Below are 18,924 nucleotides of genomic sequence, written 5' to 3'. Positions count from 1 at the left end.
GCGGGCGTGGGGAGGGGAAGACGCAGACGTGTGTGGAGATGGAGCCTCAGAGACCAGGAGAAAGAGCCCCTGAAGGGAAGGAGGTTTCAGGAGTTTCATGGACCAGGTGTAGGGACAGACAGAGAGAAAAGGGAGAAAGATCCAGAGACAGGGAAGTGAAATATAGGAAAGGACCACAGTGGAGAAGAAGGGAACAGTGAGACAGAAACAGAACTATCGACATAAATACATTGTAGTTGGAGGTATGGGCACCCTGATCTGGATGAGAGGGGAGCTGATGGGATGTGGATGATTAGGTTGTGGTATATCGTCTGGTGTGTTGATATGGTTAATTTAACAACTGAATTATTTAAACAGATTTGACTGAGAATTATAAATCTCCAGTTTATGAAGTTTACCAAATGTATACTTATTTGCTTCCATTTGCAAACCTTATTCACACAGAGGGAGAGACTGGTATGTTACTGATGGTCCCCTTGTCATTTCCTGGGATAGCAAGAAGGAGGTGACCGGGGACAAGAAATGACCGAGTCTGCCCCCACAGGATGTTTTATCAAGGAATATTAGAAGGATCAATCTTTTTTTCTCCCCAGTGGATATGCATTTTCTATCTCTGACATTTCCTTCATGTAAATATTTAACTGCTGAAATAAGCATTGGTGACATCTCAGAAGCAGCTCTTATCATTCTTAATATAAGGTAGTCTCCACCTTTTTACGTATTTAAACCTAGATATCATTACACTAAAAAAACAACCACCACAATTGTTTTTGTGGGTTTTGTTTGTTTGTTTTTCTTTTTTGCATCATTCCAGAGGTACTGCAATACCACCTTAATGAGTGGAGTGGACAGAGCATGCTCCTGTTCCATATTTCTGCTCCAAAAATACATTTAATGTGATGTCCTTGGATAGAGGATGTATCACATATTAAGCTGATAAGAACAGATACTACACTTAATCTTAGCCAAATGGCTGAGCAGCGATGTTTTTAGTTTTAAATATATTGGGTGTAGCTCACATTCTGACTCCTGTGTCTTTTCTGCTGTTTAACATATCTCGAAACATTCATTGGCACTTAGTAATAGAGGCGATCTCAGCGTGCACCTGATAAGGATGTCGATCATCTTAACAGTCAGAGTCTAGTTCTGTGAGCATCTGCTTCCTTCCCTTTATGTGATTTGTTGATTTAGTGACTGTGAGCCCCAAAGGAGCTGCTCTCCTCCAGTCTCTCTTTTCCATTCTCAGAAAATGTTGAAGGACGGACTGGGTTGACCTGAAACTTGGTTCCCACAGAGCCCATGTATTCATGGTGAATTCACTTGATCAGCATATTTGAATATCTTAACATTTCCCAAAGACTCTAGTATGAAGATCTACATTCTCTGTAATTTCCTGGGGAAAGAGGGGAGAAATCTACCTAGGAAACCTGCACTGGTAAAACTTCTTGCTTCCAGCCATCTGTGGGAACCATGCCAGTGATACCAGATAGTCAAGGGTAATTAGAGTGTGAAGGATTCATCTATAATACGCCAGACAGCCAAGGACACTCTGAGCATGGGAATCTTTTTTTTTATTTTTATTTTTTATTTATTTTTTATTTTTTAAAATATATTTTATTGATTTCTTACAGCGAGGAAGGGAGAGAGATAGAGAGTTAGAAACATCAATGAGAGAGAAACATTGATCAGCTGCCTCCTGCACATCTCCTACTGGGGATATGCTCGCAACCAAGGTACATGAGCATGGGAATCTTAATCAGGGTGATCAAGGATTATACACAGATATGTGGAGACCCGCTCCCAAGGGGTCCTGCAGGGTAGAGGTGGCATGGGATGAAAGCACCAGAGACCGGGGTTAGGAGGACTGGCGCAAGGCACCAGCCACTTTATTTTTTACACACACTGTTTTATAGCTAAGCTATGGCTGGTCATGCTTCATAGATCACTGCTAGGGCTAGGCCTGTCATGGGGAAGTAGCAGATCGTTACAAGCTGGGCAAGACTGGGCAAGCTTTGTCTAGTTCCATCTATGTTTGACAGTTGCTATGACAAACAGTTGCTATGACAAACAGTTGCTATGACAAAATGTCTGCTTGCCTAGCTCACAAGAACTGGGGTGCAAGCCAAGTTCATGTCCTTTACATGACTTGGAGTGGGGTCAGGCCTTTCCTGGACTCCCACGGCCTCTTACACAGATACAAGCAAGGCCACTGCAATCTACACTGTGTCCTTCTATAACCCAAAGGATTATGTCACTGTTGGCAGGAAGCCTCTTTTGTCTAAGTCGTATTAAAGTATATTAGTGAGGCTAGAGAACTCAGAAGCTGAGAGCTGGTACTGCTATGATGTGAGGCTAAGAGCTTATGGAGAGCTCAGATATAACTACCTTGTGAAGCCAGGGTGCTAAAGAGACTGGGGAAATGCAGGGAGCTCAGGTGACTCTCTATGTGTGAGGCTGTGAATTTGGAGACAGCGTCAGGCTGCCCAGATGGTAGATGTAGGCACAGAGGATACTGCTGCTGATTCAGGCTGTTGGTACAGAGGCTACTGCTACTTGGTGGGAAAGATGTATTTATCAGGTGGTGTGCAGCTGCCTGTATAGGAAGGTTGGGAAGAACTGTTTTGTCTGATGGCTCATTGTTAGCAGTGCCTACAGGGCCACTACCTTCTATAATAAAGACTCTTATATATCTATAACTTCTCATGGCTTCTCCTTTTACTATTTGGTGTTCAGGAAGGTCCAGCCTGTGGCAGAGAAGCTCGAACCCCACAATTGGTGTAGTCGAGCTGAGAGTAAAGGAGGAACTTAGACTAAGTTCCCAATACTTGGTGCAGTGAGCAGGGTTCAAGGTGGAACTTGCTCTCACAATTAGCACTATGGGCAGGATTCAGGAGTCAGCGCTCCCGGAGAAATGTATCCTCCCCTGACACATGGTGTGGTCAAGCAGAATTCAGAAGAATATGTGTTCTCAGAGCAGCTGTGCTGTGACACCATCACACTACCCAGAGGTCTCAGGTATACTGGGACTGATGTCTGTTACCCAGCGCTACTGAAATCAGCTCTGGGGGAGCCTTGCAGGCCTCAGGAGTGAACTGGTTAAAGATGACATAGCATGGGCCTCAGTGCAGGCTTTTTTCAGGGGAGGTAAGTGGTACTCTGTTGGTTTGATGTTTCAGGAAATCAGCGCATGCTCTCATTGCTATAGGAGTTTGTGGAAGTCTTTGAAGGACAGACACATGAAGACAGAATAAAACACCTCACATATAGGAGCTCATTGTTCCTGGCTCCTGTGATAAAAGTTAGGATGGGTTGGTCTTTTCTTCATTTCCAGGTTCTTCTCACTGGGTGTGAGGTGAGCTGATTAACAGGCTGTGCAGATGCCTTTGAAGACACATTCTGTGACTCTTCAACATATTGTCACCTGAGAAAACATCCCAGGACCAGGATCAGTAACCAGGACCAGATGGCTGCTTCTCAGGTAAAAGATGTGTCCTGGGTCAGAGGCTATATTTGCTTTTCCACTAGTATGTCCTATTGCATGAGAACTGTAAATTCCATTAACAAACCCCTTGAGTTCAAAGTTATATATGAATTTTTCCTGTGTTTTCATTTTCTGTGTATTCAGACATATGGCACGTGATCTGGTAACATTGGTATCACAATTAAAAAGTGAGCTTGTAACACAAGTGGAAACAGAGGCCCCATTTCAGAACATCAATCAGCATCTGTATTTTCAGAAAAGTGCAGTCATTTTCTGAATTACACTTGAAGAAGGGCTTATATTTCAGACTCATCTTGACATTTCCCGCTGAGAAATATACACCCCTACCCCTTAATGATACAAACACAGCACTCAGAAATCCATATGCCTGTGTCCATGCCCTAATTTTATTTTATTTTATATTTTAAATATATTTTATTGATTTTTTACAGAGAGGAAGGGAGAGAGATGGAGAGTTAGAAACATCGATAAGAGAGAAACATCGATCTGCTGCCTCCTGCACATCTCCCACTGGGGATGTGCCTGCAACCCAGGTACATGCCCTTGACCGGAATCGAACCTGGGACCTCTCAGTCCGTAGGCCGACGCTCTATCCACTGAGCCAAACCGGTTTCGGCCATGCCCTAATTTTAAAGTTTATTTTTCTGAAAAGCAAAATCTGTACCATGGATTGTTGGACATGTGTCATCCTCATTTGTCAGTATTTGAAAACACATCAGAGAATTTTACTAGGGCAATGTAATCTTATTGGATGGTTCAAGATACACCCCCAGGTCCAAATCTCTTCTCCTAGCACTGTTTTCATATTGGGTGACATTATAAACTTTTCTGGTAGCCTCTAGGTAAATGTGTCTTTTCTTTCAGGGACCGCTGACCTTTAAGGATGTGGCCATAGATTTCTCACAGGAGGAATGGGAATGCCTGGACGCAGCTCAGCGGAAATTGTACCTGCATGTGATGTTGGAGAATTACAACAACCTGGCCTCTGTGGGTGAGGATGACTTCTTTTCTGAATTCCTATGCAGGGGTTTTGTTCTTTTTATTATTTTAACTAGAGGCCTGGTGCATGAATTGTCCACCAGTGGGGTTCCTTGGCCTCCGTGATCGGGCCAAAACCAGCTCTCCAACATCCCCTGAGAGGTCCCAGATTGTAAGAGGGCACAGGCCCGCCAAGGGACCCCACGGGTGTACGATCAGGGCGGGGAAAGATGGGGAATGTTGACTAGCCTGGGAGGGACCATGGAAGTGCTCCAGGGTGTGTCTACCCCTCTTGCTCAATCCAGATTGCTCAGTCTCCATCAGCTGGACTCCAACAACAAGGTAACCTACAGTGGTGCCTTGACTTACAAGTGTCCCGACTAACGAGTTTTTCTAGATATGAGCCGTCTCTCGGCCGATTTTTTGCTTTGAGTTGGAGCTAAAATTCGGGTTACGACCCAGCTTCAGATACCCCACCACTAGTTGTCGCAGCGAACGTCACAGTGAACGCCATAACATCAGCCCAGCATCACGTGTCTCACTCGTTCATTTTAACACTTGGAGTGCGGGAAACGAGTTAAGTCGGCTCGCGTGAATTGCGCGTACTCCGAGGGAGCCGTCTTTAACTCGGTTCATATAGATTTGCAGTGGAGTGCGGGAAACGTGTAAACTCGGGCCGATTGTAACTGCGTATTACCAAATATTTGTTTGTAATCCACCCTTTTGGTGGATGGAACAAAACCAAAAGACAGAGCCATCTTATATTTTGGCGGGAAATTCACCTGCACTCCAAGTGTTAAGCGGTTAGCTCTTAGTTGAAGCATCAGTGTTGTGCTCGCATTTGTGTTTGCAGTTATTTTGCAAAACTTCGTTTTTTTCAACCATGGATCTGAAGAAAGTAAGTGCGAAGGACAATGCTGAGAAGAAGCAGATGATGTGCATTGAATTAAAGAAATTATCGAAAAACATGACCAAGGTGTGCATGTAATTGACTTGACGAAGCAGTACGAGCGTAGCACTTCTACGATCTGCACCGTACTGAAGCAGAAGGAGTCGATACAGGCTACAACTCCAGCCAAGGGCGTTAAAATAATTTCTAAACAGCGGACATCTATCCATGAAAATATGGAGAAGCTGCTAATGGTGTGGTTAACAGAGAAGCAGCTTGCAGGAGATACCGTGACAAAGGCTAGAATCTGTGAGAAGGCACGAGCTATTTACGCTGATTTGCTGCAGCAGACCCTAGGCACTTCAATGGACGAGGCATCGGACAAGCCGTTTAAAGCCATTCGGGGCTGGTTCGAAAATTTTAAAAAGAGGACTGGCATTCACTCCATTGTCAGACATGGTGAGGCAGCGAGCGCAGATATAAAGGCAGGTGAGGATTACCTCAAAACGTTTGCTGAAATTATAGTAGCAGAAGAACCACAGACCCATGAAGGATAGGCTAACCCTCGCACTGTGTGCCAATGCAAGCGGCGACTGCAACATTAAACCACTGCTCGTTTATCATTCGGAAAACCCCAGAGCCTTTAAGTCACATAAGATTCTGAAAGAAAAACTGCAGGTTATGTGGAGGGCAAACCTGAGGGCGTGGGTCACCAGGCAGATCTTTGAGGAGTGGGTGAATTTGGTCTTTGGTCCTGACATTAAGAAATATCTCCCGGAAAATAACCTACCTCAACAAACTCTTCTTGTCGTGGACAATGCACCTGTTCACCCACCTAACCTTGAAGATGACATCCTTGAAGAGTTAAAAGTTTATAAAGGTTCTCTACCTTCCACCTAACACCACCCCTATCCTGCAGCCAATGGACCAGCAGGTGATTTCTAATTTCAAGAAGCTCTTCACCAAGCACTTGTTCAACCACTGCTTTGAGGTGACGGAGAGCACAAACCTCACCCTTCAAGAGTTCTGGAAGGACCACTATAACATCGTGATATGCCTCAGAATTATCGATATGGCCTGGCAGGGTGTTACAAAGAGGACCTTGATTTCTGCGTGGAAGAAACTGTGGCCTGAGGTAGTGTCTGAAACGGATTTTGAAAGACTCGAACCCAAAGCAGCAGTGGTGGAGGAGATTGTATTCCTCGTCAAGTCCATGGGCCTGGACATGGATGAAGGTGACATCAATGAGCTCATCAAGGAGCACTCCGAGGAACTGACAACGCAGGAGCTAAAGGAGCTACAGACGCAGCAGCACACAGAGGTTTTGCAGGAAATAGATGACACGGAGGAGGAGGAGGAGGTTATCTCTGTAAGTGAGATGAAGCAAATGTTGGGAATGTGGGAGAAACTTTCAGACTTTATTCAAAAGAAACACCCAGAAAAAATTGCAACTGGGCATGCAATGGAGCTATTTAATGACACTTGCCTAACTCATTTCAGAAATATTTTGAAAGGGAGGGTGAAACAGATTTCATTGGACAGGTTTTTATCAAAAACTGTAGATGAAAGTGATGAAAACGTGGCGAAAAGGGCAAAAGTCAGCAAATGAGATTCAGTTATTCAGATATTCAGTTCAGCCTTTCTCCTCCAACTCCATCAGAATCTTTTTTAAAAAATATATATTTTATTGGCTTTTTACAGAGGAAGGGAGAGGGATAGAGAGTTAAAAACATTGATGAGAGAGAAACATTGATCAGTTGCCTCCTGCACACCCCCTACTGGGAATATGCCTGCAACCAAGGTACATGCCCTTGACCGGAATCGAACCTGGGACCTTTCAGTCTGCAGGCTGACGCTCTGTCCACTGAGCCAAACCGGTTAGGGCCCATCAGTATCTTTAAGTCGTTTGATCTCCAAGGTAAATGCTGTACATTAAACTTAATAAAACAAGTTTATTGCACTACATTCTATTGATCAGTATTGTGGTTTTATACAATATTCGTTATTTTTAAATACATTTTTCTTATTTAAAAACATTTAACTAAACAATTGCAGTGTTTTTTGGGTGTCCGGAATGTATTAATGGCATTTCAATTCATTGTAATGGTGAAAATTGATTTGATATACGAGTAATTTGAGTTACAAGCTCTGTCACAGAGCGAGTTAAACTCGTAAGTCAAGGCACCACTGTACCAGTCGGAGCATCTGCCCCCTGGTGGTCAGTGAACATCATAGCAACTGGTCGACTGTCTGCCCCTGGTGGTCAGTGCATGTCACAGCGAGCATTTCAGCAGCCGTAGTGTATCATTAGCATATATGTATCATTAGCGTATACGCTTGGTAGCACTTAGCATATTAGGCTTTTATTGTATAGGACTAGAGGCCCGGTGCACAAAAATTTGTGCTCTCGGGGGGGAAGGGGGGTCCCTCAGCCCGGCCTGTGCCCTCTCACAGTCTGGGACCCCTCGGGAGATAACGACCTGCTGGCTTAGGCCTGCTCCTGGGTGGCAGAGGGCAGGCCCAATCCCTAGGTGCACCCCCTGGTCGGGCTCAGAGCAGGGCCGATTGGGGAGCTGGGGCACTGCCCCCTGTCATGCACAGAGCAGGGCGGATCAGGGGGTTGGAGCGCTGCACCCTGTCACACTCAGGGCAGGGCCAATGGGGAGGTTATGGCTCTACCCTGTCACACACAGAGCAAGGCCTGTGGAGGGGGGTTGGGGCGCCACCCTCTATCACCCACAGAGCAGGGCCGATCAGGGGGATGGGGAGCCGCCGCTGTCACACTCGGGGCAGGGCCGATGAAGAGGTTATGGCTCTACCCTGTCACACACAGAGCAGGGCCAATCAGGGGATTGGGGAGCTCCCCCTTATCAGGCACAGAGCAGGGCCCGTGGGGGGGGGGGGTTGGGGCGCCGCACCCTGTCAAGCACAGAGCCCCAGGGCAATCGGGATTGGGGAGCTCCCCCCTATCAGGCACAGAGCAGGGCTGATCAGGGGGTTGGGGCGCCTTCCCCTGTCGCGAACAGAGCAGGGCGGATAGGGAGGTTGTGGCCCCGCCCCCTATCACACACAGAGCCGCAGGGCAATCAGGGGTTTTGGGTGCTGCCCCCTGTCACGCTGATCCTGGTGCCGGGAGCCTCGCTGCTCCACTGATCCCGGTGCTGGGAGGCATATTACCCTTTTACTATATAGGATAGAGGCCTGGTGCATGGGTAGGAGCCAGCTGGTTTGCCCTGAAGGGTGTCCTGGATCAGGGTTGGGGTCCCCACTGGGGTGCCTGGCCAGTCTGGGTGAGGGGCTGAGGGCTGTTTTCCGGGTGGCCAGTGACTAAAGCTCCCAACCGCTCCTTGTTTTCTTCTTTTTTTTTTTTTTTATTCTGGGCCAGCTTTAGCTCTGAGGCCTTGCTGCTGAAAACATGGATACAATGTTTCGGTCCCGCTGGGTTTCAGCCTGCGGTTTCTGGGGTTTTGTTTACCTTCTTATTTGCAACATAGTACATACTTGCTTAGACTTGCAGTTGAGAGGCCGGCAAGTGAGGCGGGGAATGTTGGAGTCCGCAGCAAGCAAGCCTCAGGCTCCCTTCAGTGCCTGGCTGCCGGCCGCCATCTTGGCTGACAGTTAATTTGCATATACTCACTGATTAGCCAATGAAAAGGGTAGCGGTTGTACGCTAATTACCATGTTTCTCTTTTATTAGTGTAGATATCTTTAGGGGGCTTCTAGGATAGAGTCTTACTCTGTATGTTGTGTATCTGATCTCTCAAACCTTCCATCTTGCAGAAATCTGTCATTATACATTAAACCCCTACTTCCTCATTTGCTTTAAAAAGAAGGCTTGCTTATAACTACCTTTTTTTTTTTTTTATGACATGGATTATATTAGATTACTCACCTGAGGGAAATCCTGTAGTATCTGTGTCTCTTAGTGACATGTCTGCTTCAGTGAAAAATTATCATCAGTTTTTCTCTTTGTGGTATCAGGTGATAATATCTCTTTATTTTTTAGCAGGATAGTATTGCATTACATGTACACAGGAAACTTCACTCATTCATTCATTCAACTATCCATGGACATTTGAGTAGTTTCCATCAAATGTAGGCTCTTCTGAATAACATTGTAATGGACACAAATGTGTAAATGTCTCTTGCAGATCCTCCATGAATTTCTTTCGATATATACCTAGAAGTAGGATGGCGGCCAGCAGTATTTTATACTTTACAGCATACAAATTATGCACCTTCTGCATAAAATAAATTATTATTTCATTTCTCTTCATGCTGTTATTCATGTAATTGCACACTTAATTTGTTATTTCGTACTAATTTCTGTTACGATACAGGAACACAGTTAACTGTGAGGATTGGCTTTATGTACCATGTTTTGAGAAATTCATTGGATTTATACATATTTTTAAAATGTGTAGTCCGTGATTTGCAATACACAGTTCTGTCAGCTGTTAACAGAGATCATTTTATTTGATTATTTTCTAAGATTATTTTTTTATTTTCTATTTTTGTTGTGACCATGGGAGCTACTTAAAATATTTTTAGGCTAGCCGAAACCGGTTTGGCTCAGTGGATAGAGCGTCGGCCTGTGGACTGAAAGGTCCCAGGTTCGATTCCGGTCAAGGGCATGTACCTGGGTTGCGGGCACATCCCCAGTGGGAGATGTGCAGGAGGCAGCTGGTCGATGTTTCTCTCTCATCGATGTTTCTAACTCTCTATCTCTCTCCCTTCCTCTCTGTAAAAAATCAATAAAAATATAAAAAAAAAAATATTTTTAGGCTATAACAATATACTTTAAACTAGGTATGCCACTTGCATGCAAAACTGTGCTACTTGCCCTCTCTACCCCTGTACCCACTTAAGTTATTGATATTACGTTATCTTTTACGTTGCGTCTTCTAGTAGAGATTTAAGATTTTACACCGTTTAGTTATTTAGTCATTCATTTATTTATTTTTAAGATATTTTTTGAGAAATTATTTTTTCATATGCTTTTAGGGTTATATTCTGGGATTCATATTTTCATTGTTTTTGTTTTTTTAACCTGTTTTTTTAAACCTGTGCTCATGTTTATATTCTATTCTACTTAGAATTTACTGAGCTGCTTGTATTTGAATGTCTCTTTCTCCAATTGTCATGACCTTCAACTGTTAATTTTTATATAAGCTGCCTAATCCTTTTCACTATGCTCTCTTTTTTCTTTTTTTTTTTTTAAATATATCTTATTGATTTTTTACAGAGAGGAAGGGAGAGAGATAGAGAGTTAGAAACATCATTCAGCTGCCTCCTGCACATCTCCCACCGGGGATATGCCCGCCACCAAGGTACATGCCCTTGACCGGAATCGAACCCGGGACCTTTCAGTCCGCAGGCCAATGCTCTATCCACTGAGTCAAACCAGTTTTCGGCTCACTATGCTCTCTTTATGGAGTCCTCTGGGAAGTTGATTTATTAGTGTCTTAGGAGTCCCTTCAGTTCTGTTCATATTATCACATGCTTGTTAGCTTCCCTGAATCAAAATTTTTAATGAATTATATACAAATTCTTTGATTTTTTATTTTTTAAATCGTGTTTATTGATTTCAGAGAGGAAAGGACAGGTAGAGACAGAACATCAATGAAGAGAGAGAATCCTCGTTTGGCTGCCTCCTGCACGATTGGGGATTGAACCTTCAACCCGGCCTGTGCCCTGACCTGGAAACAAACAGACGTCTGGGTTCATAGACAGAAGCTCAATCATTGAGCCACAGTTACCAAGCCGATTCTTTGATTTTTCAGGTTGATAACATCTTCATTGATGATTCTACTGTACTTTTTAATTTGGGTATTATGTTTCCTATTTCCCACTTCTGTGTGGTATTTGTAAAATTTTTTTTTCTCATTTTATTTTTATTTTGGTTATGTAATATTTTGGTGATATTATATAGTTGTCTTATTTTCTACTTTGTGGTTTTAAGATATTTATTTTTCTTCAGGTAATTAATATATTTCCATTAATGTATTGCCTGTTTGATTACAGTTATTTTGTGGTTCTGATGGGACACTTTTGCTGTTTCTTTGCATGACTCGATATCTTTTGTTCAGATTTAGGAACTGTAAACAAGCAGGCTTTTGAACATGCTTTCTATAGGAGGAAATAAATAATAACCATCTGTGGAACAAATTCTTTTGTTCCACACTGTTTTCAGGATCTGTATTCTTGGTTTAGTTGTCTAATTTCCCAGTTAAAATGTTCTCTGTTTCTTTCTCAGACTCACGGTATCTTTTCAGGCTTCATATACATCATCAGTACCGTAGTCTTTGTGGTGGTCCAACAGTTTCTCATTGTTTCTTTGCAGTAGCCACTACAGGGCACTCACCATGTACTACCATTCTGTTCACACTCTGTCTCTTGCACAACAGACACTTGTTGTTCAGGATGCTTCAAAAAGAGGGATATCATGGAACACACACTTCCTCATGTCTCTCTCGCTCCACTGAAGAAACTGAGAGGTGGGGGTGTTTTTATAATATTGCTATTGTGTGACAGGGCTTTTGAGCAGGTATCATTGGCAAATGTAAGCAACTCTTTGTTCCTCTTTGATGAGACTTTTCGTCCTTGTACCTATGTTTAGCTTTCTTTGAATCCTTCACTGGTTATTGGAGTACTCAAAAATGTCATTTGGCCTATACTTGCTGGTAATTTCAAAGTGCACTCATCTGATTTTCAAAACTAAAAATTACTTTTATTTCAGCTATGTCGTGTGAAGATAACCAGACCTTTTTGCTAAAGCCCAGAATTCAAGATTTATTCTCTGAATTTATACTGGTAAGATATAAAAGGTGTGGTTTTGATAATGTACACTTAATGAAAGCCTTGGAAGTTGAGGAAGAATGTGATGAGAAGAGGGGTTGTTAATATAAACTGAACTAACCTGGAATGGTTATTCATAATACAGTTCTTGTTAACTAAAGAGGTCAGGTATATTATGCATTTGGGAAACCTCCCACTTTAAAGTCAGTTACATTGGCAGATCATTGTGTTTCTACACGTGATGGTTGAAAGCAACATTTTACTGTTATGTATCCTTAGAAAGGGAATCCGTGCTGTAAATAATTATTAGAATTGTTTAAAATGTAGGGTGGGATTAAACTTTGTCATTCATTTCTAAAATTTAGATATTTATAATGTTCCTATAAAATTCAAATCTCAATTTGGCAATCTTCTGATTTTTAAAAATATATATTTTTATTGATCTCATAGAGGAAGGGAGAGAGAAACATCAATAATGACAGACAGTCATTGATTGGCTGCCTCTTGCATGCCACCTAGTCTGAAACCCGGGCATGTGACCTAAAGAGAAATCGAACCTTGATCTCCTGTTTCATATGTGCATGCTCAACAAAGAGTCCCGCCGGCTGGGCAGTTTGGCAATCTTTTAAACAAGAATTCATTATTTTTGCTCAAATACTTTTATTTTTATCTATAATTTCAATAAAGTGGGAATGCTTTTTTACACAACTTCCATGGCTTAATGAGTATCATGAAATGGTTCTTATGCAACAAGTGTACATGTTTCTTGAACTTACAACTGTCACTAAAGCCCTATCTCCCATCACCAGGAGAATGAATATAATGGAGACACAATTTATCAACGGAACAAATATTGGAAAAACTGTAAGCAAGAATCATATCTTATTAATCAACAGACAATTGAACTTGCAGAGGACCATTTTAAGAGAGGAAAAGTCTTTAACGAAATGTCCAATCACCATGTAGGTCAGTTTTTGCATATTATGGAGAAGACACACAAAGAAAGTAGATGTGTCAAATCTTTTCAGGAATCTTCAAATTATACTAAAGAGAATATTCATGCTGGGGAACAGGATTACACAGGTAATCCATGTGTTAGAATCTTCAGTGAAATATTAAATCTAAATAGACTGAAGAAAATCTATAATGGAGAAAAATATTATACATGTAAAAATTCTAATAAAACATCCCATTGGCCTTCAGGTTGTACTCTAAATGAAAGAATTCAAACTGGAGAGAAGCCTTACAAATGTAAAGAATGTGGCAAAGCCTTTAAATGTCATTTAACTCTTATTGTACATGAGGAAAGAATTCATACTAGGGCAAAACTTTATAAACTCAGTGAGACTGGAAAAGGCTTTAGTCAGTCCTCAAAACATACTGAACATCATAGAAATCCTAAGAAAGTAATGTATTATAAATGTTCAGAATGTGGCAAAGCCTTAAGCTGTCCATCAAAACTTATTATTCATCAGAGAATTCACACTGGAGAGAAACCTTACAAATGTAGAGAATGTGGCAAATCCTTTAGGCATGCCACCTCCCTTAATTGTCATCAGAGTATTCATACTGGAGAAAGGCCTTACAAGTGTACAGAATGTGGCAAAGCATTCAGCAATTCCTCATCCCTTACTCATCATCAGAGAATTCATACTCGAGAGAAGCCTTACAAATGTAGAGAATGTGGCAAATCCTTTAGTCATCCCTCCTCCCTTAATCGTCATCTGATTATTCATACTGGAGAAAAGCCTTATAAGTGTTCAGAATGTGACAAAGCCTTTAGCCGACACTCAACTCTTACTATTCATCAGAGAATTCATACTGGAGAAAAGCCTTACAAATGTAAAGTATGTGGCAAAGCCTTTAGACAGCCCTCAAATCTTAGTATTCATCAGAGAATTCACACTGGAGAGAAACCTTATAAATGTAGAGTATGTGGCAAAGCTTTCTCCGATTCCTCATCCCTTACTATTCATCAGAGAATTCATACTGGAGAGACGCCTTATAAATGTACAGAATGTGGTAAAACATTCAGCGAGTCCACAGCCCTTAATCAACATCAGAGAGTTCATACTGCATAGAAGCCATATAAATGTAGAGAATGTGACAAAGCCTTTAGCCGACCCTCAAAACTTAGTATTCATCAAAGAATTCACACTGAACATAAATCTTATAAATGTAGAGAAAGTGACAAAACCTTTAGCTGTTCCTCAAACCTTACTGCACAACAGAGAATTTACACTGGAGAGAAGCCTCATAAATGTAGAGAATGTGGAAAAGTGTTCAGCAGCCATAGAGATCTTACTACACATAACCGTATTCATACTGGAGAGAAGCCATACAAATGTTGAGAATGTGGCAAAGCTTTCTGCCAGTCTTCACACCTTACTAATCGTCAGAGAGTTCATATTGGTGAGAAGCCTTTTAAATGTAGAGAATGTGGCAAAGACTTTAGGCAGTCCTCATCCTTTACTTGTCATCAGAGAGTTCATACCGGAGAGAAGCCTTATAAATGTACAGAATGTGGCAAAGCCTTTCGTGTCCTATCATTCCTTACTTATCATCAAAGAGTTCATACTGGAGAGAAACCTTTTAAATGTAGAGAATGTGGCAAATCCTTTAGCCAGTCCTCATCCCTTACTTGTCATCAAAAAGTTCATACTGGAGAGAAGCCTTATGAAGGTAGAGAATGTGGCAAAGCCTTTAGCCAGTCCTCCTCCCTTGTTAATCATAAGAGAGTTCACACTGGAAAGAAACCATATACCAGGTAAGTGTAGAGAATGTGGCAAATCCTTTGGAAGCTCCTCAGGCCTTAGTAAGCATCAGAGAGTTCATTCTGGAAAGAATCCTTGTAAATATGGAAAATATAACAGCCTTTCATCAGTGTTCCTGCCTTTCTGTACAGCAGAGTTCATACTTGAGAGAAGACTAATAGATGCGAGGAGTGTCCTAAGTCCTTTACAAACAGAACTTACTGAACATCACAGATTTCATACTGGCAAGAAGCCTTACAAATGTGAAAAATGTAGAAAATGCTTTAACTGTACCTGATAGACTTCATACTAAAGAGAGTCCTTTCAAATGTTGAGCATGTGCAAGAGCCTCTACTCACAGCTCAAAATTTACCTAATAATAGACGTTTATAGTGGAGGGAAGGGTTACACTCTAAAAAATGTGAGAAAGCCTTTATCCTGAGGTCTAACCTACTCAGCATTTTAGGAATCATTCGAAAGAGAGCAATAATATAAAGTTTTCATTCAAAGATTTGCCCATGGTTTATCATTAAGAATGATCAAATAAGGTCTGACAAATTATGAGGCATATGTCAAAGTCTATATCTTTATATGTCATACAACATCTGATAATTATTACTTGTTCAAAGCCCAGCAAATATAAAGAATGTGACAAAGCCTACTCAGTATTCAAACCTTACCCAACATCAGAATTCATACTGGGGAGAAACAATACAAATATAAACAATGTCCTAAGTTCTTTAATCAGCATCTGAACCTTATTTCTCACATTGGAATTCATTGTAGTCGGAAACCTTAACACTGAAGAATGTGGGAAATTATATAGTTGTTCCTACAGTTTCAGTTAATATTAGGGATTGTAATTGGGTAGAAATTCTACATTCATGATGCAGGAGAGAGGACTTTTTTTTCAAAATATACAGTTTACAAAATTCCAAGGAGTTTATGCCTTAAAGTGACGTTAAAAAGTAAAAACTTGACCCAAGTATATAATTGATTAAGAATTTTAAAGGCCGAAACCGGTTTGGCTCAGTGGATAGAGCGTCGGCCTGCGGACTGAAAGGTCCCAGGTTCGATTCCGGTCAAGGGCATGTACCTGGGTTGCAGGCACATCCCCAGTAGGAGATGTGCAGGAGGCAGCTGATCGATGTTTCTAACTCTCTATCTCTCTCCCTTCCTCTCTGTAAAAAATCAATAAAACATATTTAAAAAAAAAAAAAAAGAATTTTAAAGTATCACTGAATTCACACTAGATAGGTAGCAAAAATGCCTTTCAGGTATTGCTCTAAATCAGAAGGTTTATTATGCAGTGTACTCCATTCTTTAAATGTAGTTAGGTAATATTTCTATACTTAAATATATCAAAAGAATTTATGTTTGCATATGTACAATTTCTTAGAGTGTTACTGTTTTATCCTGAAATCATTTGAGGTACTTTGAAAAAGAAATATTAGGTGATTCTGTTCCCATATCACTTGATGCTGCTATGTGTTATTCCTGGTGTATGAGTGAAATCATGGGGTTGATTGTTTCTGCCTTAGAGATTTGTGAGCTGTTGTATATTATATGGACTTCACTTATACACATTTTTCCATGGAATATTGGATACATTGTAACGTGCACATTTTTCCCATTAGAGAATTACACTATTGAATGGATCTTTTAAAATCGTTTTTGAGTGTTATTTTTTTTCTTTTTATTGCTTAAAGTATTACAAAATGTATTACATATGTCTCCTTTTTTCCCTGCCCTTGACAATCCCGTGGCCGCCCCTACCCCCCAGTGTCTTGTGTCCATTGGTTATGCTTATATGCATGCATACAAGTCCTTCGGTTGGTCTCTTACCTTCCCCTCCTGCCCCCCAACCCTTCCCGGCCTTCCCGTTGTAGTTTGACAGTCTGTTCAAGGCTGCTGTGCCTCTGTATCTATTTTTGTTTATAAGTTTGTAATGGTCTTTATTATCCATAAATAAGTGAGATCATGTGGTATTTTTCCTTCATTGACTGGCTTATTTCACTTAGCATAATGCTCTCCAGTTCCATCCATGCTGTTGCAAATGGTAAGAATTCCTTCTTTTTTACAGCAGCATAGTATTCCATCGTGTAGATGTACCACAGTTTTCTAATCCATTTATCTACTGATGGGCCGTTAGGCTGTTTCTAGATCTTAGCTATGGTGAATTGTGCTGCTATGAACATAGGGATGCATATATACTTTCTGATTGGTGTTTCTGTTTTCTTGGGATATATTCTTAGTAGTTCTTGAGTTTTATAAATGATATCATCAAAGTTACTTCCTATTCTGTGCCAACTTGTTCAGAGGAAAACTTTATGAGGGTGTTAACGTAAAAAAACAAACATTAAAACCTGTAAAGAATTTTGTGAGTTTATTTGAGCCAAACTGTTGACATATGCCGGGAAGCAGAACCTCAATGAACTGAGATAATGCTCCGGAGGATGGCGGGGTTACATCCGTATTTATACATTGCGATCAAAGGAGGAACATAGGTGGGTTACATGAAATTCATTGGTGACAGATTAAGGAGGAGGGATAAGCAAAGCAGGGAAACCCCTGGGATTGGATAAAAAGTAAAATGATGGAAACATATTTAGGTGGGTGCAGGAAGAATTAACATGATGATGAAGGAATTTGTGGTATCTGTCCTGGGACCCAGCACATTTGGTTGTGCCTCAGGGGCTCCAGATAAAAGGAAGTCACAAGTTATCCAGACATTTCAAGGGTATGTTATCATAGATGCAAAAAGACAGATAGGCTCAATTAAGGTAAAGGTTGACCTTGTCAGTGAAGATACTGGCCTAGGACTTAACTGCCCACCATAACTGCTTTTAGTCAAAGTTTAATTTCAGACCATCCTTTGTGGTTACTTTAGGTCTCCGAGTTTGCAAGAATGCCACGCAGGCCTCCCCTGAGCTTGTCAGGTCAGCATGTGGTCCTTTTCGTCCACAAGGGCATGTCCATTTGTGGTTTTGATGTTTAGGTGAATGGAAGTACACTGAAGATAGTGCTGTCTTTATAATAGGTTTCCCATAATTAAGATGAATATTGCAATACCAGTAACATTGTTGTACCTAGGATGCAGAATGGGCATGAACTCTGCATATGGAGAACGGACACTTCCTAGGCTGCACTGCTGGCTGAACTCAGAAAAATTAATTCTATTTCTTTCATATCCTATTTCTTGTTCCTCTCTGTTTTTTAACTTTGTCTTCCAGGCTGCCATTCTTTTTGCAATGCTATGACCACAGCATTTAAAGCTCTTCCTGTCCCACATCACCCCCTCAAGTCCGTGTAGCTGCTGCTAAGTTGTTTGGAGTTTACTAATACAATGACTGACAATAGAATTGGGGGAATATTTTGCTTTATTTAATGAAGTAGGTAGCCCACCATTCATGTTCTCATACAGACACCTATAGTTTTTAATATGAATATGAATTTTTGGGATACCACAAATTGGCATCTGTGTACTTTTAATTAGAATGATTTTTCTTGTCTTCATTTTCATTAGAAACCTTAATTTCTCAGTGTTACATCAGTAACTTGTTTATTGGGGTGGGATTAGCCCATCATAAACAAGTTTTATTCTCATTTTCCTGAATGTAGCCTAATGTTGGTCATTCCTTCTAGAGGAACCCCAGAGTTAATGCAGCTTTGCAGTTAAAACCTTTTATTATTTTGGATGCAAAGTTATTTTGTATATATACGGCCTGACCAGAGGTATGTCTTTTGGCATTAGTTGTCCCTGAAGTGTTTTTGCAAGTCATCACTGTAAGTTCCAGGGACAGCAGGATAGCAGATATTGAAATGAAAGCCCCACATTTATTAGTTCTCCAATGTCCAATGCTATATTTGTACAAGATGGTAAACATTAGTTCTTATGCGTGTGCCCACCCAAAGGACTGACAAAAAATCATTATAGAAACAACATGTTCAATATTCTTCTACTCTACTTTCTGACATACCCATTGAACATTCTTATATATATG

At 41.2% G+C, this 18,924-nt stretch overlaps 1 protein-coding gene and 1 non-coding gene across 2 annotated transcripts; one reads left to right on the top strand and one right to left on the bottom strand.

Moving 5' to 3' along the window:
* Positions 1-795: 795 nt before the first annotated feature.
* Positions 796-985, bottom strand: LOC139000421 (U2 spliceosomal RNA). The gene has a single exon (XR_011469597.1). It is a non-coding gene; the product is annotated as a U2 spliceosomal RNA (small nuclear RNA).
* A 12,129-nt stretch (positions 986-13,114) lies between these two features.
* On the top strand, positions 13,115-14,938 carry LOC139000299 (zinc finger protein 420-like). The gene is made up of 3 exons (XM_070402539.1): positions 13,115-13,250; positions 13,371-14,233; positions 14,567-14,938. The coding sequence occupies exons 1-3, from the start codon at positions 13,115-13,117 to the stop codon at positions 14,936-14,938; spliced, it is 1,371 nt and encodes a 456-aa protein (XP_070258640.1).
* Positions 14,939-18,924: the final 3,986 nt, after the last annotated feature.

Source organism: Myotis yumanensis, unplaced genomic scaffold, assembly GCF_028538775.1.
Source record: "Myotis yumanensis isolate MYYU_CA2020_CCGP unplaced genomic scaffold, mMyoYum1.0.hap1 SCAF_23, whole genome shotgun sequence".
Taxonomy (NCBI): domain Eukaryota; kingdom Metazoa; phylum Chordata; class Mammalia; order Chiroptera; family Vespertilionidae; genus Myotis; species Myotis yumanensis.
This window is presented reverse-complemented; position numbering and strand designations above follow the sequence as displayed.